At 47.1% G+C, this 24413-nt stretch overlaps 1 protein-coding gene across 1 annotated transcript; it reads left to right on the plus strand.

The window, feature by feature from the left end:
- Positions 1 to 15247: 15247 nt before the first annotated feature.
- LOC307052041 (dipeptidase 2-like) lies at positions 15248 to 19714 on the plus strand (the record flags this gene model as incomplete). Its single annotated transcript, XM_079702788.1, is given in 11 exon segments — positions 15248 to 15453; positions 15780 to 15906; positions 16209 to 16220; positions 16224 to 16338; positions 16554 to 16695; positions 16996 to 17065; positions 17186 to 17362; positions 17742 to 17826; positions 18496 to 18571; positions 19221 to 19356; positions 19457 to 19714. Coding segments are annotated over 11 exon segments (1224 nt in total). The 5' UTR covers positions 15248 to 15427.
- Positions 19715 to 24413: the final 4699 nt, after the last annotated feature.

A 24413-nucleotide genomic window follows, 5' to 3' on the forward strand; every position in this document is an offset into this window, starting at 1 on the left:
CATTCTAAAAGGAGGAATGGTTCCCACAGCTCTGGACTAAAAAGCCATCTTGATAAACTCTTTGGAGACAGGGATCCCAAATCTTTCCTTCTCAGTGCTTCAATTCCCACATTTGGAAAAAGGTGAAAATGGCTTCCTCACAGAGGTTTTGTGACTAAATAATATACCATAAGTGACAGTGCTCCCCAAAAGGGGCCATGTAAATGGATCATTCATGAGCTAGAGCAGGAGTTTGGAGCTCTGACTTAGATACATCTCAGTCAACCAAGAGCAGCTTCCTGGTTGTGTAGAGTAGGCAGTCCCCTTGAACAAGCAGCCAGGTAACAGGAGGTAAGTCTGCTTTTACAGAATGTGCAGTAAGTGCCTCATATCATGCTGGGCATCTTTTATCTCCTATCTCATTTATTTGTTGCAAAACTCCTGCAGGAATACTTGTTACTATCCCTACTTAACAGGGAGGAAACAGATGAGGAAACTGAGGCTCAGACTGGAGAAGGCTTGTCAGGTGAAGGTAGCTGGTAGTGACTGCTCTTGCTGTGAGAGGCTACAAATATTAGGTGCTCACTTTCAACCTCTCTCCCAGCTAAAGCGTTTTTGTGTACCCTAATTCTGGTCCATAAGACCTAAGGGGAATCTGTTGGGATTCTATGAAGGTTTTACTCCCTAATAAAAGGTATGCAGGAGGAATCATCTTACTTTTCCTCATTACATATCCTCACCTCTTCATGTGACCTCTGGAATTGTTGCAGCCATCCCATGGCCATGATGGCTCACATCACCAGTTCACCAAGTGGGTAGAAAATGCCTGTGGGCCAGTTAAGATGCCGTAGCCTTGAACCATGGAATTAACCAACAGGAACAGCCAGCCCCCGAATATCTCCTCATGTTAAAAAAAATACCTTTGGCACTCCTTGGTATTTGCCCAAAGAAGTTGAAAACTTATGTCCACATGAAAACTTGCACACAGATGTTTATAGCAGATTTATTTGTAATTGCCCAAACTTGGAAGCAACCAAGATGCTCCTTAGTTGGTGAATGGATACATAAACTGTGGTACATTCAGACAATGTAATATTATTCAGGGCTAAAAAGAAATGAGCTATCAAGCCATGAAAAGACATGGAGGAAACTTAAATGCATGTTACTAAGTGAAAGAAGCCAATCTGAAAAGGCTGCATACCCTATGATTCCAATTATATGACATGTTGGAAAAGGCAAAACTATGAAGACAGTGAAACATCGGTGGCAAGAGGTGGAGATAGGGTGGAGGGATGAATAAATGGAGTATAGAGGATGTTTAGGAGAGTGAAAGTATTCTGTAAGACACTATAAAGGTGGATACATGTCATTATGCAATGGTCCAAACCCATAGAATATACAACACTGAGAGTGAACCCTAATGTAAACTATGGACTTTGGCTGATAATGTGTCAATGTAGGTTCATCAATATAACAAATGTACTCCTCTGGTGGGGGATGTTGATAATGGGGGGTGCTGAGCATGTGGGCGCTCTGGAGAAGAACCCTTCTTTGTCTCTTCTAGTTTCTGGTAGTTGCTGGTGATTCTTGGTGTAGTTTTTTGGTTGTATCTGCATCACTCCAATTTCTTCCTCTGTTTTCACATGGCCATCTTTCCTCCATGTGTCTAGATATTCACAAGGCTCTCTTATAAGGACATGGATTTAGGGCCCCCTCTAATCCAGTATGAACTCATCTTAACTAATTACATTGGCAAATACCTTATTTTCAAAGAAGGTCACATTCTGAGAGTCCAGGTAGATATCAATTTTGGGGGGAATCGTATTCAACCCAGTATGGTTTAGTCTTTTGTGGTAGGGTTGGGGGTTGGTAGGACTCCAGGGCTGGAATGAGACTTTAATTGCCGGATTATCTGTCTGAATAAGTGGTCATTGATACAATGGATCATGGATACAAAACTATTCCAGACTCATCCCAAAATTCAGGATGTTAGTTCTCTCAAATGGGATACAATGATCTCATTTTCCAAGAATAAAAATGAAAAATGAAAAAAAAGAAAGAAAATAGCCAAGTAAATATTAGCTGAAACAAAATTAGAGAAAAGGTGGAAGAAGTGAACCCATATTGAAAGTCCACTATGTGTCAGATTCCTTGCATGGCATATCTGTGATCTGTCTGGGGCAAGAGCAATGCCAACTCTGCTATATGTACTAAGTGAGGAGATTGGTCAGCAATGGAGAGCATAAGACAGGTGCCTGCTTGAATTCTGGTTCAAGAAAGGACATAGCAGACATTAATGGAGTAGCTTCAATAGGACAAAGGCTAATAAGCAGGCAATAGTGCATTTGATATATATAGATTCTTTCCCAAGGAATCTTTTCCAGACTAACCTGGACTCAAACCTTGCCTGTGACTCCTACTACCTTTGTATAAATGCCTCAGTCACTCTGTGCCTCAGTTTACTAATCTGGAAGTCCCTAAAATTGGACAAACAATAGTATGCACCTCAAAGTGTTCTTATAAGGATTAAGTTAGTTAATATTTGTAAAATACTCAGAATAGTGTCTAATACATATTTTTGTTAGATAAAATAGTGTTGTGGGGAGGATACTGCCCAGCTCGCGGCCGGCAAGGATGTCCAAGGCCTCAGGCTGTGTGTCCAGCGGTATTCTGCGAGGATTCCATGGGAGAGGCCCGGGATATGGATGAAGTGTTCTTGACCCTGTGGCTGACAGGGTCTTGGTGCTCCGGCCAGGTTTCAGGCATAAGCCTCTGAGGTGGGAGAGCCGAGTTCAGGACCTTTGCTCCACCAGAGACCTCCTGGCCCCACGTAATAACAATCAGCGGGAGCTCTCCCAGAGATCTCTGTCTCAGCGCTAACACCCAGCTCCACTTAATGACCAGCAAGTTCCAGTGCTGGACACCCCATGCCAAACAACCAGCAAGACAGGAATACAACATGACTCATTAGCAAAGAGGCTGCTTAAAATCATACTAAGTTCACAGACACCCCAAAACACACCACCGGATGTGGTACTGCCCACCAGAAAGACAAGATCCAGTCTCATCCACCAGAACACAGGCACCAGTCCCCTCAATCAGGAAGCCTACACAACCCAGGGAACCAACCTTACCCACTGGGGGCAGACACCAAAAACAACGGGAACTATGAACTTGCAGCCTGTGAAAAGGAGACCCCAAACACAGTAAGTTAAGTAAACTAAGAAGACAGAGAAACATGCAGCAGATGAAGGAGCAAAGTAAAAACCCACCAGACCAAACAAATGAAGAGGTAACAGGTAGTCTACCTGAAAAAGAATTCAGAGTAATGATAGCAATCCAGAATCTTGGAAATAGAATGCAGAAAATACAAGAAACGTTTAACAAGGACCTAGAAGAACTAAAGAGCAAACAAACAATGATGAACAACACAATAAATGAAATTAAAAATTCTCTAGAAGGAATCAAGAGCAGAATAACTGAGGCAGAAGAATGGATAAGTGACCAGGAAGATAAAATAGAGGAAATAACTACCGCAGAGCAGAATAAAGAAAAAAGAATGAAAAGAATTGAGGACAGTCTCAGAGACCTCTGGGACAACATTAAATACACCAACATTCGAATAATAGGGGTCCCAGAAGAAGAAGAGAAAAAGAAAGGGACTGAGAAAATATTTGAAGAGATTATAGTTGAAAACTTCCTTAATATGGGAAAGGAAATAGTTAATCAAGTCCAGGAAGCAGAGAGAGTCCCATACAGGATAAATCTAAGGAGAAACACGCCAAGACACATATTAATCAAACTATCAAAAATTAAATAGAAGGAAAACACATTAAAACCAGCATGGGAAAAACAACAAATAACACACAGGGAATCTCCATGAGGTTAACAGCTGATCTTTCAGCAGAAACTCTGCAAACCAGAAGGGAGTGGCAGGACATATTTAAAGTGATGAAGGAGAAAAACCTACAACCAATATTACTCTACACAGCAAGGATCTCATTCAAATTAGACAGAGAAATTCAAACCTTTACAGACAAGCAAAAGCTAAGAGAATTCAGCACCACCAAACCAGCTTTACAACAGATGCTAAAGGAACTTCTCTAGGCAGGAAACACAATAGAAGTAAAAGACCTACAATAACAAACCCAAAACAATTAAGAAAATGGTAATAGGAACATACATATCGATAATTACCTTAAATGTAAATGGACTAAATGCTCCCACCACAAGACACAGACCGGATGAATGGATACAAAAACAAGACCCATATATATGCTGTCTACAAGAGACCCACTTCAGACCTAGGGACACATACAGACTAAAAGTGAGGGGATGGAAAAAGATATTCCATGCAAATGGAAATCAAAAGAAAGCTGGAGTAGCAATTCTCATATCAGACAAAATAGACTTTAAAACAAACGCTATTGCAAGAGACAAAGAAGGACACTACATAATGATCAAGCGATCAATCCAAGAAGAAGATATAACAATTGTAAATATTTATGCACCCAACATAGGGCCATCTCAATACATAAGGCAAGGGGAAATAAAAGGGGAAATCAACAGTAACACAATCATAGTAGGGGACTTTAACACCTCACTTTCACCAATGGATGGATCATCCAAAATGAAAATAAATAAGGAAACACAAGCTTTAAATGATACATTAAACAAGATGGACTTAATTGATATTTATAGGACATTCCATCCAAAAACAACAGAATACACATTCTTCTCAAGTGCTCATGGATCTAGGATAGATCATGTCTTGCATCACAAATCAAGCCTTGGTAAATTTAAGAAAATTGAAATCATATCAAGTATCTTTTCCGACCACAACACTATGAGACTAGATATCAATTACAGGAAAAAATCTGTAAAAAATACAAACACATGGAAGCTAAACAATACACTACTTAATAACCAGGAGATCACTGAAGAAATCAAAGAGAAAATCAAAAAATACCTAGAAACAAATGACAATGAAAACACTATGACTCAAAACCTTTGGGATGCAGCAAAAGCAGTTCTAAGAGGGAAGTTTATAACAATACAATCCTACCTTAAGAAATAAGAAACATCTCAAATAAGCAAGCTAACCTTACACCTAAAGCAATTAGAGACAGAAAAAAAAAAAACAACCCAGAGTTAGCAGAAGGAAAGAAATCATAAAGATCAGATCAGAATTAAATGAAAAAGAAATGAAGGAAACAGTAGCAAAGATCAATAAAACTAAAAGCTGGTTAATTGAGAAGATAAACAAAATTGATACACCGTTAGCCAGACTCATCAAGAAAAAAAGGGAGAAAACTCAAATCAATAGATATAGAAATGAAAAATGACACGTAACAACTGACACTGCAGAAATACAAAGGATCATGAGAGATTATTACAAGCAACTATATGCCACTAAAATGGACAACCTGGAAGAAACTGACAAATTCTTAGAAATGCACAACCTTCCGAGATGGAACCAGGAAGAAATAGAAAATATGAACAGACCAATCACAAACACTGAAGTTGAAACTGTGCTTAAAAATCTTCCAACAAACAGAAGCCCAGGACCAGATGGCTTCACAGGTGAATTCTATCAAACATTTAGAGAAGAGCTAACACCTATCCTTCTCAAACCTTTCCAAAATATAGCAGAGGGAGGAACACTCCCAAACTCATTCTACGAGGCCACCATCACCCTCATACCAAAACCAGACAAAGATATCACGAAGAAAGAAATCTACAGGCTATGGGCTTCCCTGGTGGCGCAGTGGTTGAGAGTCCGCCTGCCGATGCAGGGGACACGGGTTCGTGCCCCGGTCCGGGAAGATCCCACATGCCGCGGAGCGGCCAGGCCCGTGAGCCATGGCCACTGAGCCTGCACATCCGGAGCCTGTGCTCTGCAACGGGAGAGGCCACAACAGTGAGAGGCCCGCATACTGCAAAAAAAAAAAGAAATCTACAGGCTAATATCATTGATGAACATAGATTCAAAAATCCTCAACAAAGTACTAGCAAACAGAATCCAACAGCACATTAAAAGGATCATACACCATGATCAAGTGGGGTGTATCCCAGGAATGCAAGCATTCTTCAATATATGCAAATCAAACAATGTGATACACCATATTAACAAATTGAAGGAGAAAAACCATATGATCATCTCAATAGATGCAGAGAAAGCTTTTGACAAAATTCAACACCCATTTATGATAAAAATGATAAAAAAGTAGGCGTAGAGGGAACTTTCCTCAATGTAATAAAGGCCATATATGGCAAACCCACAGCCAACATTGTCCTCAATGGTGAAAAACTGAAACCATTTCCACTAGGATCAGGAACAAGCAAGGTTGCCCACTCTCACCACTATTATTCAACATAGTTTTGGAAGTTTTAGCCATAGCAATCAGAGAAGAGAAAGAAATAAAAGGAATCCAAATTGGAAAAGAAGAAGTAAAGATGTCACTGTTTGCAGATGACATGATACTATATATAGAGAATCCTAAAGATGCTACCAGAAAACTACTAGAGCTAATCAATGAATTTGGTAAAGTAGCAGGATACAAAATTAATGCACAGAAATGTCCTGCATTCCTACACACTAATGATGAAAAATCTGAAAGTGAAATTAAGAAAACATTGCCATTTACCATTTCAACAAAAAGAATAAAATATCTAGGAATAAACCTACCTAAGGAGACAAAAGACCTGTATGCAGAAAACTATAACACACTGATGAAAGAAATTAAAGATGATACAAATAGATGGAGAGATATACCATGTTCTTGGTTTGGAAGAATCAACATTGTAAAAATGAGTATACTACCCAAAGCAATCTACAGATTCAGTGCAATCCCTATCAAACTACCAATGGCATTTTTCATAGAACTAGAAAAAATTTTTTCACAATTTGTATGGAAACACAAAAGACCCTGAACAGTCAAAGCAATCTTGAGAAAGAAAAATGGAGATGGAGGAATCAGGTTCCTGGACTTCAGGCTATACTACAAAGCTACTGTAATCAAGACAGTATGGTACAGGTACAAAAATGGAAATATAGATCAATGGAACAGGATAGAAAGCCTAGAGATAAACCCATGTACCTAAGGTCAACTAGTCTATGAAGAAGGAGCCAAGGATACACAATGCAGAAAAGACATTCTCTTCTAAGTGGTGCTGGGAAAACTGGACATCTACATTTAAAAGAATGAAATTAGAACAATCCCTAACACCATACACAAAAATAAACATAAATGGATTAAAGACCTAAATGTAAGGCCAGACACTATCAAACTCTTAGAGGAAAACATAGGAAGAACACTCTATGACATAAATCACAGCAAGATCCTTTTTGACCCACCTCCTAGAGAAATGGAAATAAAACAAAAATAAATAAGTGGGGGTTTCCCTGGTGGCACAGTGGTTGAGAGTCTGCCTGCCAATGCAGGGCACACAGGTTTGTGCCACGGTCCAGGAAGATCCCACATGCCACGGAGCGGCTGGGCCCGTGAGCCATGGCCGCTGAGCCTGCGCGTCCGGAGCCGGTGCTCCGCAACGGGAGAGGCCACAACAGTGAGAGGCCGGCGTTCCGCAATAAATAAATAAATAAATAAATAAATAAATAAATAAATGGGACCTAATGAAGCTTAAAAACTTTTGCGCAGCAAAGGAAACCATAAACAAGACAAAAAGACAACCCTCAGATTGGGAGAATATATTTGCAAATGAAGCAACTGACAAAGGATTAATCTCTAAAATTCACAAGCAGCTCATACAGCTCAATATAAAGAAAAACAAACAACCCAATCCAAAAATCGGCAGAAGACCTAAATAGACATTTCTCCAAAGAAGACATACAGATATCCAACAAACACATGAAAGAATGCTCAACCTTATTAATCATTAGAGAAATGCAAATCAAAACTACAATGAGATATCATCTCACACCAGTCAGAATGGCCATCATCCAAAAATCCACAAACAATAAATGCTGGAGAGGGTGTGGAGAAAAGTAACCCTGTTGCACTGTTGGTGGGAATGTAAATTAATACAGTCACTATGGAGAACAGTATGGAGGTTCCTTAAAAAACTAAAAATAGGGCCTCCCTGGTGGCGCAGTGGTTCAGAGTCCGCCTGCCGATGCAGGGGATACGGGTTCGTGCCCCGGTCTGGGAGGATCCCATATGCCGCGGAGCGGCTGGGCCCGTGAGCCATGGCTGCTGAGCCTGCGCATCCGGAGCCTGTGCTCCGCAATGGGAGAGGCCACAACAGTGAGAGGCCCGCGTACCACAAAAAAAAAAAAAAAAAAAAAAAAAAAAAAAAAAAAAAAAAAAAAAAAAAAAAAAACTAAAAATAGAACTACCATATGACCCAGCAATCCCACTACTGGGCCTATACCCTGAGAAACCATCATTCAAAAAGAGTCATGTACCACAATGTTCATTGCAGCTCTATTTACAATAGCCAGGACATGGAAGCAACCTAAGTGTCCATTGACAGATGAATGGATAAAGAAGATGTGGCACATATATACAATGGAATATTACTGAGCCACAGAAACAAACAAAATTGAGTTATTTATAGTGAGGTGGATGGACGTAGTCTGTCATACAGAGCGAAGTCAGAAAGAGAAAAACAAATACCGTAAGCTAACACATATATATGGAATAAAAAAAAAAAAGTGGTCAAGAAGAACCTAGGGGCAAGACGGGAATGAAGACACAGACCTACTCTAAAATGGACCTGAGGATACGGGGAGGGGGAGGGGTAAGCTGGGACGAAGTGAGAGTGTGGCATGGACATATATACACTACCAAATGTAAAACAGCTAGTGGGAAGCAGCCGCATAGCACAGGGAGATCAGCTCTGTGCTTTGTGACCACCTAGACGGGTGGGATAGGGAGGGTGGGAGGGAGATGCAAGAAGGAGGAGATATGAGGACATATGTATATGTATAACTGATTCACCTTGTTATAAAGCAGAAACTAACACACCATTGTTAAGCAATTATACTCCAATAAAGATGTTAAAAAAAAAGAGAAAAAGATGGTCACCTTATCTTTGATAAAGGAGGCAAGAATATATAATGGAGAAAAGACAGCTTGTTCAATAAGTGGTGCTTGGAAAACTGAACAGCTACGTGGAAACGAATGAAATTAGAACACTCCCTAACACCATACAGTTTCCACTGGGGCAGAATTCACTAGACTCTGAGAAGATTCACACTCCAAACTACCACAGTTGGGACAAAGGCTCTTTCAATTGATGTTTTAGTTTACATTTTATTTCCTGCCCCGTAACATCCATTAAGGCCCCAGGAGAAGGAAAAGGGGATGTGACTAGCAATAGAGAGAAACTTTCTTCACAACAATGGCCATGGCAAGCTTAAGCACTTTTGGTGAAATATCTCTGGGAAGTACTGGCAGAGGAATAAAAGGCAAACTGACACCGAAGTATTGCTTGGTGTGCATTTCCAGGCTCTGCCTTCTTTCTCATCTCTTGGCGGCAGGTGGAGGAAGAGGAGAAAAGGTGAAACTTTTTTATGAACCGGCAGAAGAAGTTTATAACATCCTTTCACTATCTCTGCATAGGTTCTAGTCTCTGCAGCACTACATAAGCTTTGCCCAAAGTAATGAACTATTGAAAGTCAAATGTAATACTTCACCAAACAACTTAAAAATGCTTGCACACTGAAAAGGATTAAGTTACAGAGAACACAAATGGACCCAGAACTTTTGTCAAAAGAGAATATTGTGCTAAATGTACAGCCATAGCTCTTTTCCATATGAAGAAACAGTCAGAAGGGTAAAAGAACTTGGTCAAAATCACACAAGTAAGTAGGACAGAATCTGGTCTGTCTGTCGTAAGGGTTGTGTTCTTTAACCACCAGGCTAGCTTTTCTCAAATCTGATTCATGCATGGAATAACTATACACCTCTGTTTGCCTTGAATATTCCGTTTATACGTATGCCTGCTGCATAATATTTTTAATATTGCCCACTTTGACTCCCCAAAGCAACCGAGAATACACAATAATTTGGTCTCTCTATCCATGGACCGCTGTGGTGGGACTGCCCAGGAAGCTTATGAAAAGTGCAGCTTCCTGAGCCTTACTCCAGATCTAGATAAGTTTTCTGAGGGTTGGCTCAAGAATCCAGGTACAAGGCCTTTTAAGTGGTTTGGGGGAACCCCCCAGGTGAGTCTCTCGCTCTCCTAAGTTAATAAACCATTTATTCTGCCTCCCCCAGATGCCCAGCCAGGTCCTGTTAACGTAGGAATCCCCCCACCACGTCAGAGGGATGCTCCCAGCCAAGTAATCTCTGAAGGCTTAGAGAATCTGAATGGTCTCATGCTGGCCCACCTGCCATGACAAACCTCCGCCAGAGCACTCCCCTTCACATTTTACCTTCTACCACTCCCAAAGGCAGTCCGCTCCAATGAGGCCTGACTTCGTCTGTCCTAACGTGTACCCGCTGATTCAAGCAGTTTAGGAATAGAAGGTGGTGTGCTTCTCAACCACGGTGGCCCAACCTCTAAAATGGTAGTCGAAGCAGTCTCTACCTCCTGGGCATATCGCCTCTGCAACAGCCCCATTAAACGAATGTCCCATCTTTGCTTTTTCAGGGTCGGCAACAGGGAGTCCCCTCCTAAAGAAGGTTCTCTCTCATTGCCACACTATCAAAGGCTGCCCCAAATGTGGTTACTTCCTGTGGCCCTGATCAGGCTAAGAGCAGAGTTGTCTCTTTCCTTCCCTGAGTCGGACCAAATCATCTTAGTAACACCTCTTCACACTGTTGACCATGTTTTTCACGGGAGCTGCTGCTGAGCCTTTATCTCATCCTTTCATGGTGGAGAGAGAGAGGATTCTGATGATTTTTACTTCTAGGGGAGAGCGGACTGTAGTGATGATGTTGTCATTTTGCATTATGTCCTTTTGTCATGAATTTGTTTTCAGTCTCACGTTAAAATGGGCCCACCATTCCCACTTTGTGAGGTCATTCAGCACCCTCATTTTGCACCTTTTAACATCTCTCTCAGTATCACTTGGAAATGTTTGAAATGGCATGAGCTTGTCCTCACATTCCTATCAGCTGTAAACCCGGAGCCCCGACATGAACCTAACCACTGAGCAGAGCTCCTCTACACTGGGTAGGCCCCTTAACCTCTTGGTTTTTTTAAGTCCTCAGTTGTAAAAATGTGAGGGTGCTATGAATTTATGTTTGGGGCAGGACAAGGTCGAGAAGAGTGTGTCTTTGCTTTTATTCTTCCAAACTGGAATGTCTTCCTTCTCTTCCCCGTGGGTCCAAATCTCACTTGTCCTTCAGGCCCACTGCCAAGGAGCCTCCCCGGATTCCGCAGTCCACACAAATCTCTGCCTCTTAGGGTCAGTGCCATACAACCTAGCTGTCTCTTAACGTTAATCTTGCTTCTCAAGCCAATCTCAGAATGTGGGTCTCTCTTGCCCTCCTGTGGCCCCTGGGGCTGTGCCAGCCCACCGGCACGTCCCACGTGGGGTGTCTACTAGACTAGGGCATGGGCGGGGAGGCCCAGGTGTGAGGGGCCAGGCCGAGTACCTCTGCCTCCACCCTCCACAAAACTGCCCCTCCTCCTGAAGCCCGCCCCTCAAGTCACAGGTTCCTCATATGACCTCACTGGGTAGTGATGCCCTCACAGGCCTTCTCACAGTTTCCATGGCAGGGTAACTATGCAAACGTGCTGCCCTCAGAGAAACTTCCCTACCCTGGAGGGAACTTCTTTCCTTGGAGAAAGTTCTCCACCAGATAGCAATCTCTTTGGTTGCCTGAGAGAGAATGTCTGACCAGATCTTCTATATTTACTCTAACATGTCCTCTGTTCCCTGGGAGGGCAGTGCAGCAGGTACAACGGGACCGGGCATCTGTACAAGAGGCATGGTGTACACACAACCTCCCCTGGCTGCCACATGTTCCTGAGGGGCTTGCCCACCACATACCGCTGAGCACTCTCACAGCTCTAAGTGATACCAGTGACCTGGGACACCTTCAGTGACCCACAGGGCTCACTGCTGAGGACAAGTGAAAGGTCATCCCTGGACAAGTGTGCAGGAAGTTTCTGATCTTTATAAATGTAGCCTTCCCCTTTGGGCTACAGGATGCTTCCATTCAGACCCTTTCCTGATTGGCCTCTTAGCAAAAGACGAGTGCATTTTTGTTGGCAAATGGTAAATGGAGCAGTTTGAGGAAGAGGGACACTCTTGAAGCGCACCTTCAAACCCAGGCACCTCTGTGCTGTCATGTAGACGTCTATATCGGTCCCCTCAGACACATCCCATACTGAGTTGCTGAGTACTAGGGGAGAGGGTGGTGCCATATTGATGGGAAGACCACAAGAATGAAGGGGGGGTGATGAAGTGCTAATGAGACTGGAGGGCTGAGGAGATGGTGTCCCAGGAGGCTGGCTTGATGTGAGCCTAGACTTGGTACCCAGACCCCGGTTCTGAGTCTTCTGATCACTCTGCCTCAGTATTCGGCCTTGTTCTAATCGACATAAAAGTATCAGAGGGCTAGAGTTCAGTGTGGTTGAAACAGGCCGTATAAATGGGGCCCAAGAGGGGTTGCCAAGGTGGGAGGGGTTCTTAACCAATTTATATTAGATTATTTATTTCCAAAACTTGAAAGACATTTCCATTAAAGCCTCAGAAGTGACAGACTGCAAGAAATGTTTTCTCTCTTGTGGAAGGGAGAGATGGAGAGGATCATGATTGCAATTTCTTTCGGGTTCTACTGTTTTCCCTGGAAACGGTGAAGAGACTTCTTCATCTGCTGCAGCCTTAGGCTCTGGGGATTGCTTTTGCAGCCAGTGTCCCTTCTCTAGGGACTCATAGAGGTGATGGGCCAAGGCTGTGTTTTGGATGTCAAGTAGATTAAAGGTCTTCAGCCAGAAACTGGGAGAGACATGAGAGAGGGAAATTCTGGCGGGAGACTGTGCACAGCAGAAGTGACTGATCAGTTCTGATTTTCTCCTTTGGCCCCGCCAGCAAAGGTGGAAGCAGAGAAGCCAGTCCCCAGACGTGCTCCGAAAAGAAAGCACTCTCCGGAAATGTCGGACAAAGACCTGGGTAGCCCCAGACCCCAAATCCGGCGATTGTAGCATGGTGCCAGGAGGCAGACCCCACAGAATCTTGCAGGTGAGCCATCCTGAAGAGAGGGCAGTGGTTTAACTGCCTAAGGCGGCGAATGCCTCTTCCTGCAGTGACCCCCCCCACCCCACCCCAGTGCCCACTGCCACAGATTAGAACCTGCGTCGTTCTGTCTGAGCCTTCCCCAGCCAGGAGCCTCCTTCTACACTAAATGGCCATAAGCCAGGAGCCTCAGAAACTGAGGTTTGTAATGAGAGTCTGCCCTGAACATCCCAGGGCTGAAGCTAGCCTGGAAGAAAACCTGACATTCCTCTGCTCAATCCTCAGGGGCCCCTTTGTGAGCTGAAGAAAGAAAAGTCTACACTCTGTGAGCCGAGGAGGATGCAGAAGCAGAGACGGGTTGCAGAGAAGCCTTAGCAGTCTACCACATGGGCTCCTGCCCTGAGCCATTGTCAGCGGCCACCACCACAAACCAGGGGGGAACTGGACTTTTTGAAATGGAAAGCAGCAATCTGTGGCTTCCCAAAGAGCCTCCTGCCTGGGGTCTCAGGAGGCAGGATAGAGAGACCCAGGTAGACCTGCTCCCTGAAGCAAGAACAGGATGGAGAGTCAAGCAGCACACACCCTGCCCCGAGGTTCACATGCTCCTCTATTGCCAGCCTTTTCTGTCCCCAGTGGGGTCCCTTACTGCTCAATAAAATGTTTTTGTGTAACAGATTTCTAGGGTCGCCAGTGCTCAGACTTAGGTCACTACCCCTGTGCTAGGCACTCCTGCCACCCGGGAAAGGATCCAAAGGTGGAACAGCTTCAGGGGGTGCCAGGGATCAGAACAAAAACTTGAGAGGCTGGGGATGAAGGAGTTTGGGCACAGTCCCTAAAGCATCTCAGTGGTTGAGCTTCTGTGAGAAGGCACATCCCCAGTGTGTGTGTGTGTGTGTGTGTGTGTGTGTGTGTGTGTGTGTGTGTGTGTGTTGGGGGGAGAGGGTTCCTAGAGGAGGCAGCTAGCGGGAGGGCCTGAGGCTGGAAATGGGGAATGGCGTGCGGCCTCTGAGCAAACACAGGCACTTAGCCCTTGAGGTTTCTGGGAAAGCCAGAGCCACAAGGGCCACGAGATAAGGCAAGTGTAGCAGCAGAACCCAGGTGCCAGGTCTTTCCTCAGAACCTATACTTCTCCACGAGGCCGGGCCTTCCACACTGAGGTAGGAGGGATCCTGGCCAGAAGGTCAGCCAGCAGCTCTGGGAGGAAGGTTGCTGCGGTGGGGGCTCTGCTGCCGTGGAAATGACTTCATTTCCTTCCACTCAAATAGCCTGCTGACTGGGTTCCTGCTCTGTTGAGTAAAAGAGTCGCTGACTCTCCCCAGAAGGTTGTTCAGTTCACATCCCCAAAGTCCCTCTATTCAGGCCCTGGGGAGGTGTAGCGACTCCTGAGGGCGCTCTTTCCTGAGGCTGGCTGCCAGAAGTGGGGGAGGTTCCTGATAGTTCCCAGGTGCTGGTTGAAGTCCCCAGAGAATGGTCATGCAGGTTGGGGAGTCAAGTAGGTGGAGAGAGCAGGTTGGGGGCAGAGGGCCCCTTCCTGAATCCAGAGCTCACAAGGTTACCCCACCCCATTTCCAGAAACTATCTCTTCCCCCACACCAGCCCCCATGGCCCAGTCCCGGTAAACCGGGAGCCCAGAGCACTTGTGGCCACAGAGACACTGGCACGCAGCCCTCGGGGTGGGCGGGGCCGGCTGCAGGCAGATGGGGACGAGGTGTGCTCCCGGGAGGCCTCGGGCTGAAGGTGCCTCTCTGAGAGAAGCACCCCAGCTTGGACAGGAAGGTTAGAGGCGGGGGAGAGCAACCTAGGGCGCCCCCTCGGAGCAGTGGGAGTGGGAAGAGGGGCGGGGGCGGAGGGAACCCGCGATGGGAGGCGAGTGGGCTCTCCGCAGAGGCCAGCTTAGCCCGCGGGAGCTGCCTCTGAGCAGGGGGCGGGAGGGCAGTGCCGCCCTGTGGCTGCCGGGCTTCGCGGATCGCGGCCCTCCGCAAACGGGTCGCAGGGTCCTGTGACTCTGTATCCCCTCCCTCAACCCGCCCCCCTCGCGAGGCCGCGCCGCTGGGTGGCTTGTGTCGACGGGCAGAACCCCATCGCCCGCCCCTCTCAGACCCGCCTCTGCCCGCCTGCCTGGCCCTGCGCAGCTTGCGGCCCGGGGGCCTCGAAGGTCCCCGCGCACTCAGCCAGAGGCCTCTGCTGTGTCTGCTGCTCCTGCTGGGTCTGCTGCTGCGGCCGGTAACCCGCGTGCAGACCACGCCGGGCACCTCCAGCACCCCAAGTCCGCGGGAGCGCACGCGGGCCCTGATGCGGGACTTCCCGCTTGTGGACGGGTGGCTGCAGTGTGTGCGGGCTGCTGGGGGCCGGTGGGGGCCTAGCCTGGCCCTGGGCAGGGGAGGAGGTCCAGAGCATGCAGAGCTAGTGGGGAGGCTCCCTCACACCACCCCTGGATGTCCTCTCCATCATCTATGGATGCCCTTCCCCTTCTCTGTCATCCCCTCCCTGGTGGGAACCCCTCAGCCCAGGCCTCAGCTGCTCCTAGTATAGTCTGTGTGACAGTGTGAGGTGGAGGACCCCCAGGCTGGCCCAGGCCAGGCAATGTGTCCTGCCTGATCCCAAGACCTAAGGAGCCCACCCATTTGCCTTGACCTCCCTCCAGCCACAATGACATGCCCCTGGTCCTGAGGCAGTTTTACCACCATGGGCTACAGGATGTTAATCTGCACAATTTCAGCCATGGCCAGACCAGCTTGGACAGGCTGAAAGACGTGCTCATGGGTGCCCAGGTACCAAAGGGACACACAAGGTGCCACCATGGCTGCTGGGGAATGTGGGGCAGTTTGGGGGCCTCAGAGACCACAGGTTAGTCACGTTGGAACTAAGTTACCATAGTGACCTAGAAAGTGCCAGGCCATGGATGCTGGGGGCTACAGGGGCCACAGTGAGCCAACCTGATGGGCTTCCAAGTACCACAGAAAAAGCAACGCATTACGTGTGACTTCTGGGCATAGAGTGCTGTGCCAGCTGAGGAGGCTATGAGAAGCCCAAGGAGCTCCAAAGCCCAAACTAAGCCCTGGCATTCCCTCAGTTCTGGTCAGACTAGGTCCCATGCCAGACCCACGAACGGGATGCTGTGCGCCTCACCCTGGAGCAAATTGACCTCATCCGCCTCACGTGTGCCTCCTATTCTGAGCTGGAGCTTGTGACCTCAGTTAAAGGTAGACGGGGGAACTTCCCTGGTAGTCCAGAGGTTAAGACTCCACGCTTCCACTGTAGGGGGCTCGGGTTTGATCCCCGGTGGGGGAACTAAGAGCCCTCATGCTGTGTGGCACGGCCAAAAAAAAAGGTAAACAGACTGGTGGTGGTGGGTGTTAGGGATTTCAGTAAGCTACCCCTGCCTCTGAAAATGATCATCTGACCTACCTGTCCCCAGCTCGCAACAATACCCGGAAGTTGGCTTGCCTCATTGGTGTGGAGGGCGGCCACTCACTGGACAGTAGCCTCTCCATCTTACATACCTTCTATGCGCTGGGTGTGCGCTACGTGACGCTCACCCACACCTGCAACACACCCTGGTGAGCACAGTGCAGATGGTAAGGGCCCAGTGAGGCATGGATCTGCCCAAGATCACGCTGGGGCCCAAAGCAAGTTTACCCCTGGGATCCGGCATGAACCTGGGGTGGGGAGGGGAATGGAGGTTTGCAGGACAAGACTGAATCCCCAGAAGGGCCCTCCTACTGCCAGGCACAGCCCAGTTTGGGTCCCTCCTCTTGCACCAGGGAGTTGCAGGTGTAGACTGTTCAACAGAACCTCTTTCTAGGCTCTTGTAGCCAAGTCACGGCTACCGGTCAGACTGCCTCCTGGACAACCTGCAGGGCACAGAGCTCAGCAAAGGGTATCCACCCCTTCTACAGCAGTGTCAGTCGGCTGACCGGCTTTGGCAAGGTAAGGACCCGGTTTCCATACCCTGCCCCACATGAATGTACAGCCCCGTCTGTTCCCTACAGATAAATGCACACAAGATAAATGCAGCCCTGATGCCCTCTCCCCATCCTGTCCCTGTAGAAGGTGGTGGCAGAAATGAACCGCCTGGGCATGATGGTGGACTTATCCCATGTCTCAGATGCTGTGGCACGGCGAGCCCTAGAAGTGTCAAAGGCACCTGTCATCTTCTCCCACTCAGCTGCCCGGGGTGTGTGCAAGAACACTTGGAATGTTCCTGATGATATCCTGCAGCTTCTGGTGAGAGACTGCCCGGGCCCTCAAACCTAAAGCAAGAGGTTCAAACCAAGAGACCTTGAACCTGAGCCTCTTCTCCCTCAATTTCCTCAAACGCCAGGTTAAATATCTCCTGCCCCCAAAACACACGGTCCACAGCCCCTGAACTCTTGAGCCTTAGGTGGGGGTCTAGGTGGTAAGATACTCCTCCAAACCCGGAAACCCAGGGCCAAGACACCACCCAGACCAGGGCTGCGGCTCCTCCATTCACACAAACCCAGAGAAGAGATGACTCTGACCTCAAAGCCAGGGCTGAACACCTTCCTCACAGGGGCCGAGAGAGTGAACAGGCAGCTGGCTGTGCTGGTGGCCAAGCTGACTGTCCACCAGTCCGCCCCTGCAGAAGAAGAACGGTGGCATCATGATGGTGTCCTTGTCCGTGCGGGTGCTGCAGTGCAACCCGTTAGCCAACGTGTCTACTGTGGCAGGTGAGCCTCACCCTGGGCTCTCTGAAAACTCTTGATTTGGAGCTGAAGCTGGGTCCAAATTTGGGGAGGACTTCAGAAGAGCCCCAGTGGTTTGACCCACCTGTTGGCAATAGGTACAGCTCCCAAAAACCCAATAATGGATGGTACACAGCACCTTGGTGCCATGTGGAATTGGAGCCACGGAATCAAAACTGCGATACTGATGGGTATCAGGGAGGCTGTCAGATACAGAGCCTGGGTGCTGCCCATCTGTGCCTCTGCAGGGGCTCCTAAAGTGCACTGCCCCTACCTCTGGCCAAGGGACTGGACAGCTCCTTAGGTCTCTGGGGTCTTCATCAGTTGTACTCTTGTTCCTCTCTCATCCTCCACACCTGGGGAAAGAAGCCCCCACAGGTTCTCAAGGAGAGTGGGAGGCAGGGTGAATCTTGGGTGGGAAATGGCCCAAACAGAGGGCTCTGGGGTCCACTCCAAATCTGAAGTCCAGTCTAGAGCCAGCTGGGATCACTTCAGATCAAACCTCAGGGACCTCTAGTTGGTACTCTTGGTGCCAGGCCATGAAGGAACTGGCCTGTTTGGCCTACAGGCTGCAAAAAGGGGAATCAACAGAGGCCAGTCATCACCCCCACCCCTGCCCTGGAAGCCCCACACTGCTGACTTTCCATTCTTCAGATCACTTCGACCACATCCGGGCAGTCATTGGATGCAAGTTCATCGGGATTGGCAGAGATTATGATGGAGCTGGCCGGTGGGTGCTTCCCCGTGGCTTGTCTCAGGCTGGCTGGGCAGCAGTGGGGCTTTCACAGCCACCGTGCCCACCACACTGCGGTCCTCATGGCCTTGACCACAGCCTCAGGTGTGCTGGCCCAACTGGTATCTCCTCTCTCCTAAGGTCTGCTTCCTGGGCTCTCCTGTCTGTTTGGCCCTACTCTAGGTCATCATATTTGTCTAAAACACCACACAGAGCTCATCTGCCCAGCATCTGTGCCCATCCAGTGCCAGCAGACCCACGGCCTCTGAGCAGACTCTTAGCAAGGTCTGGGCTGGGCTGACCATCTTCTCTGCCTGCAGTTGGGTCTGTGCATGCAGGAGGGTCAACCCAGTTCTTAAAAAGCTTTTCTTCTCTTTATAAATGGAGGCAAAAATTGCATTCAGGGAAAGGCATAGATGTTAACAGTACAACTCAATGACTTTTGATGAATAGTTGAGGCGCTTTTGGGGTCTTCCTCTGAAGGGTGAAGAGCAGGAGTGAATCATTTACTCTCTCCAAGTCTCCATTTTCCATATCTGACCAGGGCTGGGGTTCAGTGGACCCTGGACACATAGGGCTTTGGTTCTGACTCAGGACCAGGGAACAGGTCTGAGGCCCAATAGCTGGCTGGCTGGCGGCCACACAGGTTCCCACAGGGCCTGGAGGACGTGTCCATATACCTGGTACTGAAAGAGAAGTTGCTGGGGCATGGCTGGAGTGAGGAAGAGCTCTGGGGTGTGCTTCGAGGAAACGTGCAGCGGGTCTTCAGACAGGTGGGACAGGTATGCTGGGCTGGGCAAAAGAGTAGCTCTGAGCAGGTGGTCCAAGCAGGTGTACGCGGGGGTGCTGTGAGAGGTGCTGCCCGCTGACTGCCGCCTCCAGGTACGGGAGGAGAACGAGGGACAGAGTCCCTTGGAGGATGAGTTCCCAGATGAGCAGCTGGGCAGCTCTTGCTGCTCCGTCCTCCCACGTCTGCATCAGAGCGAGGATCTGGCTCCAGACCAGAAACTACCCAGAGCTGCGGTTTGTGGGAATCCCATTTTGTCACCTAAGTGGTCATTTTCAAAATCTTGCCCCCACATGGGCCCAGGCCTCACAGTTATTGCTGCCTTCCCAGTCCTCATTGTTTGGCTCTGGTGATCCAGTTAATCCTGCCAGATGTCACTTTGGCAGTCACAGATACCCCACAAAGTTTCCTTGCATGCGAGCACAAACATTTCCTGAAAATAAATGTTTTAGAAATGGAATTAGCACGAGTGTCCTCCTCCGTGGTGGGGTCTGTGGTGCAGGCTCCCAATACTGGGGTTTGGTGGGGGACCCTGCAGTTTAGACGATGGATACTCAAGGAAGACCTGTTGGCAGTGGCCTGAGGAAACCCAGGTGGTTTGGCTCAGCACTGGAGAAGACAGTGGGTGGCTCTGGCTGTGGGAGGGTGGACCTTACTCGGTTCCCTCTGTGTAGCTCACCTCAATCCACATCCTGACCCACTGAGTACCACCTGGGGATCTTTCAGGGAATTCTGGTTCAGATGCCCAAGAAGAGAACATGCCTAGATCACAAATGATCTTTGTACCTATTTGGACAGAGCCCAGAATCTCAGGCTACTTAATGGGCCATGGACCTCCAATGGCTAGACTGCTCTGGATGTGGACACACCTCCTCCCCTGTTCCTCAGGGACTTCCTCTCTAGTCGGTTCAGGCTACTTAGACAACCACCCCATCTTCCCCAGTTCATTAATGATAATAGCAACTGCACTAATTATATCCAAAATTGAGTTAATACATTGAGTTAATAATGAGAGGTAGGGCTTCCCTGGGGGCACAGTGGTTAAGAATCCACCTGCCAACGCAGGGGACACGGGTTCGAGCCCTGGTCTGGAAAGATCCAACATGCCACGGAGCAACTAAGCCCGTGTGCCACAACTACTGAGCCTGCACTCTAGAGCCCGTGCGCCACAACTACTGAGCCCATGTGCCGCAACTACTGAAGCCCGGGTGCCTAGAGCCGGTGCTCCACAACAGGAGAAGCCACCACAATGAGAAGCCTGAACACTGCAACGAAGAGGAGCCCCGCTCACCACAACTAGAGAAAGCCCACGTTCAGCAATGAAGACCCAACACAGCCCAAAATAAACAAATAAATAAATAAATAAATAAAATTTAAAAAGAAAAAAGATACAATACAGTATTGTTAACCATAGTTGCCATGCTCTACATTACATCCCAGAATGTATTTGTCTTGTAACTGGAAGTTTGTATCCTCTGACCACCTTCACCCATTTCCTCCCAACCTCATCCCCATAGGTTAAAATTTTAAATAGAGAAACCCAGATAAGCTTCAATGAGAAGATGACATCTGAGCAGAGATTTGAGTTAGCCAAGTTGGTAGCTAGTGGAAGAGTGCACAGGAGAGGAAAGGGCCAGTGCAAAGACCCTGGGGCAGGAGCTTGTCTGGTGTGTTAGAAGAACAGGAAGGAGGCCACTGTGGTTGCAGCACAGAAAGGAGAAGAGGGTAATGGAAGTCAGATACACAATGGATGGAGAGCAGTAAGCAGATAGGACACAGTGGTCAGACCCCAGATGGCCCTGTAGGAAGCTCTGTGGGCTTTGTTAGCTCTTCATGATAGGAGCCAGTGAAGGGTTTTAAGGAGAGGAGTGGCATGACTGATCACATTCCCCATGAACATGGTGACTGCTGTATGAAAAACAGACTGTGGGGGCCATGGTAGACACAGGCAGGTCAGTTAGAAGGCTCTTCAGTCACCGATGTCAGAGATGATGGTGGCTCAGGATGGAGAGATAGTAAGGGAGGTGGTGAGAAGTGGTCACATTCTAAACATATTTTGAAGGTAGAGCAACAGGAGTAAAATGAAGAAAATCAAAATCCTATGTCGCAGAGATAACTGTTAATTTATTTATTCTAAGCAAACATGGTCCTCTCTAAAAACCACAAAGCTTGCCAAGGATGCTCTTCTCAGAGGTACTAACTTTTTACTCCTCAGCCTACTCCGGCCTGGCCTCCCCCTCTGCCACTCTCCCAAAACTGCTCTGATTAAAGTCACCAATTACCTCGAAGTTGCTCAATCTACGAGACACTGACCTGTCCTCAATCTTGTTCTGCTAGCAGCACATGGCATGGTTGAGCCTCCCCTCTTCCTTGATCTCTCTCCTCCCTGGGTTCGTCGACCGCACACTCTCCCAGTTTTTCTCTCTACCCCTGCTTTTCAGTCTCTTTTGCTGGTTTCACCTCCTCCCCTCACATGTTGAGGTTGCTCCTCAGTCGTGCGCCCTCTTCCCTTCTAATTTCACACATCCTCCCTCACAAATTTATTCACTCCCATGGTTTAAAATATTGGCCATGATCATCTCCAAAGGCATCCCAACCTCACACCAACTGCTCAAAACACATCCCCACTCGGATGTCTTAAGGGCATCTCCTACTCAACATGTAGAAAACAAAGCCTTGATCTTCCCTCCTAAGCCTTGTCCTCTGTCTCCAATTATTTATTCAACAGACACTTACTGAGCCCCTAAGATATGCCAAGCACTGGTAGGCACTAGAGATAAAATGATGAGGCAGGAGGGAAAGGTTCAATAGAACAGAGGGTTATAGAAAGGGAACTTACAAATATGTGTGAAGCTAAAACTGTGCATGGTGCTATGAAGGAGCAGTTACATAAGGCTGTGGGAGTCTAGGTCAGCAGGGAAGAGAGACTGATGGGGGTTGAGGAGGGCCTCCCTTAAGAAATAATCTCCGGGGACTTCCCTGATGGCGCAGCAGTTCAGAATCCACCTGCCAGCACTATTTACAATAGCCAGGACATGGAAGCAACCTAAGTGTCCATCGACAGACAAATAGATAAAGAGGATGTGGCACATATATACAATGGAATATTACTCAGCCATAAAGAGAAATGAAAGTGAGTTATTTGTAGTGAGGTGGATGGACCTAGAGTCTGTCCTACAGAGTGAAGTAAGTCAGAAAGAGAAAAACAAATACCATATGCTAATGCACATATATGGAATCTAAAAAAAAAAAATGGATCTGAAGAACCTAGGGGCAGGACAGGAATAAAGACACAGATGTAGAGAATGGACTTGAGGACACAGGGAGTGGGAAGGGTAAGCTGGGACAAAGTGAGAGAGTGGCATGGACATATACACACTACCAAATGTAAAATAGATAGCTAGTGGGAAGTAGCTGCTTAGCACAGGGAGATCAGCTCAGTGCTTTGTGACCACCTAGAGGGGTGGGATAGGGAGGGTGGGAGGGAGACGCAAGAGGGAGGGGATATGGGGATATATGTATACGTATAGCTGATTCACTTTGTTATAAAGCAGAAACTAACACAACTATGTAAAGCAATTATACTCCAATAAAGATGTTAGAAAAAAATAATAGTGTTGTGAAATAAAAAAGACATGGTAAGTGGTGGCATTTGGGAATTGTTTGTTGTATTACAATGAAACCTTCGTGAACTGTAATTTGTTGGTTATGCCATATTTATGTATTTTTATTTTTACTATATGAAGTGTCCTTTCAGAATATTTTAGCCACGCCTGTAACAACATTCTGTGTGTGTTTGTGTGTGCATACATGCATGTGTGTATATGTATGGGGGGGCTGGGCAGGTTACAGGAAAGAGAAGTGTAGAACTGACAGAGATGGGTCAATCCAGCAGATTTTTGCATTTCCCTTCACTGACACCTTAGGAAAATCCATCCACATATACATTCCATGTGTTTCTGTTGGGATTGTCAATCCCAGTGTCAGTATACTCCTTGAAGTTTGATACAGACATACCAAGAGAAAGGAGTTCTCTCTCTTCCTTTGGATCCTAAGTTATTAAGATAAGATTAGGAGGTTACTAAATGCCATTTTTCTCACTATGTGTAAAAACCTTGGCTGAGAATGTCTAGTGGGAACCAATGCCAAGAGATTAGAAAAAAGTAAGAGCTGCTTAACATCATTTGATAACCTGGATCAGACTGTTCCTGAAGCCCTTCTTTGGGTAATCTCAATAACATCATCCATTATTTTTTCTTTTGTATCTATGCCAATTTGAGTTGTTTCTGTCTCACGCTACTAAATGGATACCATCTACTTCACCTGAATCATCCAATGGAGATATTTTTTTCATTTCTAAATGGAGGCTTGGGTCAATAAAATGTATGGGATTCCTAAGAGATAACCAAAGCCCAACCCAAGAATCTCTGACTCAAGTCTTACTCCATCTGGATAAAAATTCAGATTTTGCTTTCTTCGCATGGGACCTTCTCAAACACTCTTGTTTCTCACAGAGTTTGCACTCACTCCTGGGCTACTATGGGGTGACCTTCCAGCCCAATCAAGCCCTGCCCCCAGGTCCCTACACCAATATCAGCCCACTTGGAGATGCAGGAGGGGGCAGTGGAGCAATCAGAGACCCAGTTGGCAGGCTTGAGAGAACCCTTCCTAGCCCCTGTACCTCATCAAACTTCACAGTGTACTGAGTTGATTTATGAGAAAAGGTTATTAAAGTATGTAAAAGTGCCTGCTGGAGAGAAAATTATCTGTATAAACAAAGTGTTATTACAGGAATCGGGGAGGCCACATGCGGGAAAGGTCATTAAAATACGGAAAAACTGGCATATCAATCCCTTCTAAATCACTGATCTCGCATGAGAGAAGTTAAATATCTCTATATCTCACATGTTTCTTTTTGATCATTAGTCCTTCCAGCTCAGAAGGGGACATTCTCAGATGCTAAATTGTTGAGTACTTTAAATTAGATGGAACTTCTAAGACATAAGTTGTAAAGTTGGATTTTTGAAGGAGGGCTCAATTAGAGACTGCGTA

The sequence above is a fragment of the Hyperoodon ampullatus genome (genome assembly GCF_949752795.1).
Source record: "Hyperoodon ampullatus genome assembly, chromosome: 4".
NCBI classification, from domain to species: domain Eukaryota; kingdom Metazoa; phylum Chordata; class Mammalia; order Artiodactyla; family Ziphiidae; genus Hyperoodon; species Hyperoodon ampullatus.